This window comes from Amia ocellicauda, chromosome 22 (assembly GCF_036373705.1).
Source record: "Amia ocellicauda isolate fAmiCal2 chromosome 22, fAmiCal2.hap1, whole genome shotgun sequence".
Lineage (NCBI taxonomy): Eukaryota > Metazoa > Chordata > Actinopteri > Amiiformes > Amiidae > Amia > Amia ocellicauda.
In genome coordinates this window covers 9,068,114-9,077,905 of record NC_089871.1, presented here as the reverse complement: position 1 = coordinate 9,077,905, position 9,792 = coordinate 9,068,114, and the positions used below count along the sequence as shown (strand labels likewise).

Sequence of the window (9,792 nt, the reverse complement as noted above, 5' to 3'; positions counted from 1 at the left end):
GGGCAGACTCAGTGCTGCAGGTTTGTACCAAAGACCTGCCTTTAGTTATCTACCAAACTGTTAGACAGATGCTTCCAGTTACCTTGAAATAATCCAGTGTGTAATCTGATGCACAGCCCCATTCTCTTGTGAATCTCACAGACCCCTGGGGAGCTCCTGGGACATTCGCCTTGTAACCACTTAGCTATTGGTGATGATGGTACTGCAGTGCCACCCAGTGGAGAGTCCTGTATATATTTTTTTAATATCCTCTGAATGCTTCCCCAATCCCATCTTTAGCAGTGGAAGAATGCAGGCAACAGAAGTAATGGCAGTGCCGTCATGAGAGGAGTTGCAAAGGTGGCGATCACAACCAGGCCCCAATGCTGTCAGGGGACCCACAGCAAAGAAAAATTACTTCTGCTTGCCCAGCTAAAGCCTTGCTTACTCAGCACTCTGCTGATTTACTGTACACTTTGGCTAATCAGCATCTAGTTTGTCATTTTCATGAGCAGTGATTGGGCCTTGTGCAAAGGCCGATTTTGTGAATAAGAAGACAATGCATGGTGTGCACTGAAGTGACAACGAAACAAAATAGTCTGAAAACAACAAGGCTGCAGTTTATTAGCAATGCAACGGAGTGCGGTTTGTAATAAATTATACAAAGCAACAGTCACCGATTCTCACTTAAAAAAAACAAAAAAACATTGGCACACCACGGTAAAAGCAAGACAGGAGCAGACTAGTGCTGGGTCTGTCAGTCAGCAGGAGCAGGCAGGAGGCGTGGAGAGCACAAGTGAAATACAATCTGTGCTTGGATGCATTTGGAGAGCGGGGAAGTCACAGTCGCTCTTGAGAGCGGGTGCTTTGGTCAACGCAGCTGTGGTAAGTGTGAAAGGCCACTCCAGTGGAGCTGGTTTAAAACCCGGGACAAAGATCTCAACTCTCAACTGCAGCCTGGCGCACTTCTTCCAGGAGAACGGCCCCTGAACCCCAGTCAACCCAAGCCTTCACCTCGTTTGTTTTTGAAAGGAAAACCGCAGTTATATTTCACAGTTCCTTTCTCTATTCCCTATCTCCATCATCACTCTTTTCCATTCACAAAACAACACTCCTCCATAGTTGAATCTAGTATCCCTTTTCTTCTACAGATGGAAGTTCCCATTTTGAATGAACAGCTTCCGTCTCTGAGCTCAGTCCTCGTGGAAACGTGCAACAATACTTTCTACCGACTCCCGCTTTGGGTGACGATCCCAGTCCTGTGGGAGAGTCAGCTCCACATTAATGCTAGTCACCCCCTTTCCTGTCAGATAAGGCAAGATGCACAGAACATGCTTTTTACATACCAGGCAGCACGGAGACATTGTGTTTTAGCATTCATAGATTCTCAGAGAGAAAAGGCCTACGTTCATAAAACTTGAACAGTGTCTTCAATTTCCTGTCCCCTCCTGAAAACCACCCAGTGGTCCAAAAACAAACCAAAAAACATTACATTTGTTAACGTAACTCAAGCATTGTATGTTTCATGTGACACTTCCCCTACATCTTTGTGTTTCCTCATTAAGTAACATATGAATTAAATGAGTGCAACAATAAAGATTTTATGAATACGGGCCGAGTGAGCTACTGTGAACGGTGTGTTGAACGATAATTAGCTTCTGTAACAATCAAGACCAGTTTGTTGAAGGCTGAAAACTAATTTAAGCCGGCTTAGTCCAGTTCTGCTTGTCATCGTGCATTTTGGCCGCTGGCCCTTCAGTGGAGTGCAATGGTACAGTGCGTTATTAAAAGCAGTTCCAGCCGCAGTTATAAAGACACAATGGTTAGTAGGCTATGGTTAAGAGAAGAGCTTCCCTGAAGACTGGCGTTAATGGCATGATGCGTAAAGACTTCAAGACTTCATGTGAGAAATGGAGCGAACAGAAACTGCCTAGCTAGAGAGGATGGTGATGAGGATTGTGTTCAAGTAGAGCAGCGGTCTGAGGTGTTGGTCTTGGATTGCTCTAATGCAGTTCACTTTATACGTCTCCTTAAATCACTCGTTTGCAAAGACTATGAAAATACCGTTGCAACTGATCAATGAAGAAAAGCTCGTGCTCCAGAGAGGATGATGCGCCCCTCCAAGGCTGTGTGTGTTTGCACGTGGAGGTGATCAGGAGGAAGCGGTCACAAGTCTCGAGAAGCAGGTGATTTAAGGGTGACCTGGGAGAGGTCTGCGGTGAAGGGGCCCCCACCTTCCAGCGTCCACCGCCTGTCCTGCCTGCCCACCCGCCCCTCAGTCTGTCCGCTCTCATCAGTCCGTCTTCCACGCGTTGTTGAGCAGCTTCACCACTTCCTCGTAGATGACGAAGACAATGGCCACGTCCAGGCAGACCCGGCCCAGCCGCGGCACCGTGCCCTTGTAGAACCTGCGGGGCGTGACACCAAGTCAGGCCGGGGGAGGCCAGGAGAGTGGGAGCGGGGGGGGTAGGATTTGGTTGGGAAAAAGGCATAAGCATTCAGAGACTAAGGAGCCATAATCTTAAAACAACCACCCCTCTCACCAAGGAAACAATATGCAGAACCTGTCCTGATGCACTTGGGTATCAGGTTGATAAACATACAGTGGTTTGATGTAGTTACTGAGGTGAGAGTCCGTTTAACCCCCGGTGTACATAAGCACGTGGCCTGCCATGTGGTACCCCCTGTGCCCCCGGCCCCTGACACTCACGCCTGTGGCCCCTCGTTGCGCAGGATCTGGAAGGCACAGTCTGCAGTGCTCCGGTAGCGGTGAGCCTCCAGGCCCTGCAAACAAACACACACCTATATATAAAACAACAACATACAGACCTTGGGTTAAGATGTAAATAAATCAGCACAGCCTGATGGCCTCCTATAGTCCAGTAGAGTTCAGAATTGGTCCAGGGTGGGCCAATCCACTCCTCAAGGGCTGAAGGGGTTTCGTCATGAGTCATTCTGAGGACAGCAAGTCACATCACCCTGTCTGTCCCAGTGTCGTCCTCAGTTTTTCACTGAAGGGTGCTTTGAAAACCTGCAGGACCCTTGAGGAGTGGCATTGCCCACCCTTCTGCCAAGACGCTCCCACAACAGACCTGCATCCGGGTCTTGATGACGTCCAGGGGTGTGTTCCCGAAGACGCTGGCAGCCCCCGCGGTGGCCCCAAACACCGCTGTCACCAGGGGGTGCATCTCCCTGTGAGAGTCATCACCTAGGAGGACAATACATGTCAATCAATCAATCAAGCAAAATCAGCCAAGCAAACAAACCTCCAGGGGCCTCAATGGAAGTCAAGCAACGGCTCACTGCCCACTAGTGGTTCCCCTCAGGAACTTCTATACTAATCTTTTCCCTCGCGCAGTGCTTAAATGATCACTACAGGTCACAGCTGTGATAATTCAAATCAAATTATAAGCAGCATTGTGATCGTCCCATCCCTTACCTTTGTACCAGTTGCGCAGTGACGTCATGACGTAAAAGCGGATGGCCTGATTGGATCCCTGCTTCAGGACGGTGGCAGTCACTCCCTGGTACGTCCCTCGGAGACCTGCAGGGACAGTGATGCAGGTTTGACACTGCTACAACCATAAGAGCTCATCAAAACAACCGGGATTGCTATTGTACCAGATCGTGCATTGCGTTTGCTTGTGACGGCCCTGTCCAGTTACCCTGCTCTCGCACGATCTCCCGGACGCCGTGGAAGAAGCCCCGGTAGCGCGGACTGGAGGAGCACTGGTCGTGGATGAACTTGACCTGGGGGGCCAAGGACAAGGAGAAGGATTTTGATAGGGCATGAGAGAAAAAGCTGGTTGCAAAGCAATCTCTATAAAGCTCTTTGGGATCGCTTGATGAACTCATTTCTCAGGGGTTAGACTAAATGTCAAGTCTCCTCTTTCTGCATCTTTGAAAAGAAACTGAATATCAATAAAATATCGATCAATACATAAATTGAATGATTTGGTTTCATATAATCAGGCTTTACATTTATTTTTTATTTTTCAAGTAGCTTCATATCTCACATTGTTTAAGAATCATGCTGTTATTGATGTTCTATCTCCTCCAATTGAACAACCAGGCGTGTTTACAGCTTGTACAGGGGCTGTTTGGTCCGAGTGGCGGTGGAGAGGGTCTACTCACCTTGATGGTCTCCATGGGGCACACAACCAGCATGGCCTCAGCCACCCCCGCCCCCAGCCCACACAGCAGGCTGCGCGTGTTGTCCAGCTTCCCCTCGGCATCCCGCATCGGGTTACTGAGCAGCTCGAAGGTCCCAAAACTGCCAGGGCCGCCGACGCGGAGAGACAAACACACACAGAGGAAGTCACACACACGCAGAGAAAGACAGACTGAGACACGCGGACTCAAACACAGAAAGACCCGCACACAGAAAGATACATGCGCACCCCGAGAAAGACGCAGTGAATTGCGGCTCTAGGACTGGTGTTGCAGATCCCTTGTTTAAAACCTGGGCTACAGCTGACTGCTTCCGAGTTTGGTGGAGCTTTTAGACGCCGTGTCCATAAGACTGTGCCCTGCAGGCTGATGGGGCGCTGTGTGCCAGAGTTTGGCTCTTACCGGACGGCGGATTTGGGGATGGAGCCATAGAGCAGGGAGCTCAGCCCCCGATAGAGCCCTCTCAGGCCATGGTCCTGCACGGTCAGCTTCACACAGTCCCCTGCAGAGCATAACACGCCATTAATACTCTCACCTGCTGGGATTTGCCCACCATTGCTTGAGCACCCTGTGAAGATGTCACTGAGTCTCACCACAAGGACATTCCAATGTGAACAACTCTGAACGTGTTCTTTGACAGATCTGTAAATCCTGCAATATAAAAACCCTACCCTTCTTATTTAATGTTTTTGAGAATACAATTAATACTCAATTAATCAATTGTGTACAGCCTGTACTGTATGGGCACACAGACACTATCAAAATGGCACATAGATTCAAAGACTGGGTGCAATTGTGAGGTCAGGAGAAGAATGCAAACACTCAGTCCATTTCTAATCTTCACAGCCATTAAAATAATTGCTGGAAATAATCATTAAAAAGCCTCTCTGGCACAGTATTTGCAGGTACCCAAGCCTTGCAACATGTTATAAAACAGCCTTAAAACACAGGATCACATCATCTGTCCCCTGCCTGCTCTTACCGATGCCCCGGTAGCGCGGGGGGTTGGCCCGCTCGTCCAGCTGCAGCTGAGTCTTGACATACTCCGTGGGGAAAGTGATGCAGATTTCAATACCTCCCGCAATGCCCCCTATTCACAACACACACACACACACACACACACACAACAGAAGTGGGTGAAAACTGCATTGTCAGCAACAACAACACAATCCGTCCACCCTGCGCTGCAACTTCAAGGTGAACCAGTACTGCTGCATTACTGGCAATGACAATGACAATGAGATAGCACGGATGCGAATATACATCATGTGTGTGTGTGTGCATGTATACCGTTGGCCAATCTGGTCAGGCTCGGGTCAAACAGGCGTCGCTACATTAGAACAGACACTGCAAACACGTGCATTTTAATACAACATGAGGCTAAGCATGATTCATAAATCACATGAACACATCATTATAACGGATGCGGGATTATGACACTACAGTGGCCCATCCTACAGCCACCACGCTTTTGTATGGAGCGAGATGTGCACTACAATATTACCGATCACATGTAGCCACGGCGGGTCATTGCATTAAGCGATGGATACATGCATCCGTCCAATTGCAAGCTCTGTCTGCGTCAATGCGAGTGAACCAGCCTGTCTGGACATTGTCTGCCCAACATCGCAGAGCCGGTGCAGGGTGTTACCTGCTAAGATAGCTTTCCCCGGGTGTGTGAGCTTTCTTCTTCCAAGAGCAGCGGCCGAAAACACCCTTCTTCTCCCGGGAGGCAGGTCACACATCGCGGGGGAGCAGCCCAGCACCCCTGCCCGAGCCCCGGCTGCCACCCCCGGGCTTGGATGGGGCGTCAGGGGCGGGGTGCACCGCTGCGGGCATCCCCGTCCCAGACTGCAGGGTCCCTCGGAAACCGTGAATGGTTTTAGTAAGGACGACATTGTGCTCGGCGTTTGGGATCTGGCTGGATTTGGGTCTTGGGAGCATGAACAGACCCGGTTTCGGTACAAAGTCACACACACCAGCGAATAGCAGGTTTGGTCATGAATATTTAATCGAGGAAACCGCGTCTGGGACGGATACTCCCATTGCTATTGGCTACCTCTTTCATTTGCATTATTTATGCGAAAATGGGTTCTTTATATGAATTGTCCCTGGTGTCCAATAGTATTGCACCATTTGGGTCGAGGCGGGTCTATCGCAGGACAGTAGGGCGCTCTTTGTGAATACTGTACCCCGTGTTGTCGATTGTGATTGGACGCCGCTGCGGAGGCTCTCTCTGGATTGGCCAGCGAGGACGTGGTGCGCTCTCTCATTGGCTGCTGCCAGAGGCTGGGTTTGTTATTGGGCGGTGCCGTTTGTTTGGAGAGTGAAAGAGGCAGACAGAATCTGTGAGCTGTGATTGGCTGTGGCCGGGGGACAGCGTGTGTTTGATTGGCTCAGGGGATGGGATGAGCGGTGAGGTGAGGGCTGGGGCGACTGAAGCGCACAGGTTGCCCATGTGAAGCAGTGGCCAGAAAGTTGCGTTTAATAACATGCTATTTTCGGAATAATTGTCCATGAAAGTGAAGTCTTCAAACTGTAACCAATAATAATATTTAACAGCGCAAGGGTGTAACAGGGTTATCATTAAGATTTTTTCTTTCATTGCATAGTTTCACTTTTTTAGTTTATTTATTCACTTTATTTATTGCATGGTTTATTTTGTGTTTAACGTTATTTGACAGTGATCTAACCTCCCCAGTCTGATCTAACTAGCACACCTTTTAATTGATTGTTAATGGGATAATTAGAGCAGTGCGGAGTGAGGGAAATGAAGAAAAACTAAAATGAAGAAACTGACTAAAGAGATTTAAATAGAAAAATTATATATTTGACTGGTGGTGTTATGGAGAAATGGGTGCGCCACAGGATACATTCTCTATACTGCCCTCTATCAGCCATGTATCATTACTTTCACACAAGTCTGCACATTCATTATTTGTATCTGTGCAAAATCTCAGGCTCCTGAGATCCATTCATCAGGCCTGACTGAAAACTGTCATGGCTGGTTCCGCTCCATGTGTGGACGACAGTATGGAACATTTTATTTTGTTTATATATTTCATAACATGCATTTAGTATAATATCTGCAAAATTCTGTTGTTAGGCAGTTATTAGACTGGGTAAAGTTGAATCACAGAAAAAAACATACTTACTTTTTAACTTTATTTTGAAATTAATTCTACGTATCTCCAGGGATACACAGCTTAAAAAATACCACTAGGCCCACAATTTTATTCCAGTTCATAAAAATGTATACATTGTGTTTTATGCTGTATTTAAATATAATTGCATGGATTATCTTGATTCAATTATTATTATTCATTGTGTTATTATAATACAGAATATATTTTGTAAGGAATTTCAGCCAGGACGTTTTATGGCAGTCCTCAACCTCAGACATAGGCTTATCCAGTGAGAGGAAGGTGATCTAGACTCTGATTATATACCTCAATCCAAGTCAGGCTGAAAAAACAATTGCACTTGCAGTTGAAAGTAGCAGTAGGAATTCTAGTAATGTTTCCATTTACTTTAGCAGTAAAGACGTTTCTGTTACACAGAAAGCTAGAAGTCCTCCCTACACTTATAGGTAAATAATACCAATATAATCAATATCATTATTATTTAGTAGTTTTATTATATAATAATAATAATAATTATTATTATTATTTTAAATTGAAGTTCCTTGCCTACTATTGTGAAGCAATACAACACACACGGGCAGTGTAGATGTGGCAGCCATGATGATAGCTCTGTATTGCAGACCTAAAATCACATAGGTGGTCAAAGCATTGGGGAAAAGGAGGTTTGACAAACTGAAAGTGTTCTGGTTGGACATTGCCCAGGCACTGATCCATTCGCAGAAGTTGAAAAGGGGACAGCCGTTGAGCCACCAGTAAAGGTGATCAAAATGCCTGTACGTCCGAGGATAGTAAGCGCTGTACACTTTGACAGAATTGATCACTTTCCTTCAACCAACACCGACAGGAATTATTTTGCCTGGGGCCCCCACATACTCTAGAATCGACACTGGTGCTAGTATATTTATTTTCTCCCGCACTGCACTGAGTATATAAGGTGCTCTTCTCTGTATTTTATTACATGTATCTACATTACTTTATTTGTCATTTAGCAGACGCTCTTATCCAGGGCGACTTACATTTGTACCCATTTATACAGCTGAGCATTTTACTGGAGCAATCTAAGTGAAGTACCTTGTTCAAGGGTCCAGAGCTCTAACCATTACTCCACAGTGCTACCTACATGAATGTGATTGTCATTGGAAACATCAGCCTCTTTTAAATATAGTTTTAGAGCCAGTAAATAATATGACCCATTTCAGCTTTACAGTTTTTCTTGATTGCTAAGACACTTTTAATGAAACTGCAGTCAGCTTGATCTCCATCTTAACCTAATGAGCAAAACAGTATTCATTTTTGCAAAACACTAAGTAATTTCTCACAGCTTTCACACATAATGCAAATGTTAAGCACGGTTTTGCAAAACTGTAAACACAACTCTCTACAAAAGACACAAAACTCAGTTGAGTAAATCCTTTCAAACAAAATTAAAACATTTGATCACATCTACTACAAATTACAGCCATGAATGTGAACCTCTTCTGGACCTGTGCAAAACTTCTTTGCACAATTGTTCATTCAGCAAGCAGTTCTTATTCATGCATAAAGAGCCCACATTTGAGCTGTTTGCACTGTTGTACCCAGGAATTGTGATGCAATTCTTCTCTGCTTGGAGGTGGAAAGTTCATGATTTTTGTAAACATGACCAGATGTTTCTCCTAGATGCAATGAATGCCAGTTGTCTGGAAATCACTGCAGAGGACAGCCAAGCGTGGATGTGCCATGCAAGGAGATTTGTTCCTCGCTGCATTGTGAGGGAAAGCATCCAGTGTGACTTTGATTAAAACATGTGGCCTGATTGAAAGCAACGAATGGGCTGATTTGTGTTGCCTGTTTTGACATGGCTTTGTTTTGATTGATTTGTAAGCTTGGAGTATATTATTTGTATTCTCTGTATCTACAGCATCATTGTATTTGTAAAGGACAAAATGAAAAAAGGTCAAATATAGCCTGTTGGTTCTGGATATTCCTGCTCTTGAGTGATATTTGATCTTTGGTAAAATCATTTTAGGAAAAAAAGAATACAGCGCATGCTGTGATAACATTTACTTTTATGGTACATACTGTAATTATAGTATAAACAAATGACACAGACATGTCAAAGTAGGTTAACCATGTTAGGGGATACTGAAAGTTGTAGTTAGTATTTATTGGGCTATTATGTAATGAATGATTTAAACATCTTTCCATTTGATCACAAGTTGTATGTTTTGATGGAGGCAGTTGATTTTGTGTCATGTATGTAGTGTTTTGAGAGTCTTAGTGCATTTTGCAAATGCAATCTGTCATTTTGGCCAATGTGTTTCAGTTTGGGGCGGTGTGTTAATTGTTTTGAAAAAGTGAATTCTGTTCGGACAAACGCGCTCAAGAAATCCGCAAACCCCCGCAGCCATCCCGCAGCTCCGCCCCCGTCCCACAGTGACGTCACGTCAGCCCATTGTCGGCCGGATGCGCGCGTTGCCATGGCGTTGCGGGCGTTGCGGGGCGCTGCGGGACGCGCTCA

General features: G+C 45.8%; 1 protein-coding gene across 1 annotated transcript; it reads right to left on the bottom strand.

Annotated features, from left to right (window-relative positions):
* Positions 1-579: 579 nt before the first annotated feature.
* On the bottom strand, positions 580-6,172 carry LOC136717668 (tricarboxylate transport protein, mitochondrial). Its single transcript, XM_066695106.1, has 9 exons — positions 5,801-6,172; positions 5,132-5,239; positions 4,552-4,651; positions 4,114-4,252; positions 3,645-3,729; positions 3,419-3,523; positions 3,072-3,187; positions 2,690-2,763; positions 580-2,387 (listed from the first exon to the last, which is right to left on the bottom strand). The coding sequence occupies exons 1-9, from the start codon at positions 6,045-6,047 to the stop codon at positions 2,273-2,275; spliced, it is 1,089 nt and encodes a 362-aa protein (XP_066551203.1). The 5' UTR covers positions 6,048-6,172; the 3' UTR covers positions 580-2,272.
* Between the last annotated feature and the right edge of the window lie 3,620 nt (positions 6,173-9,792).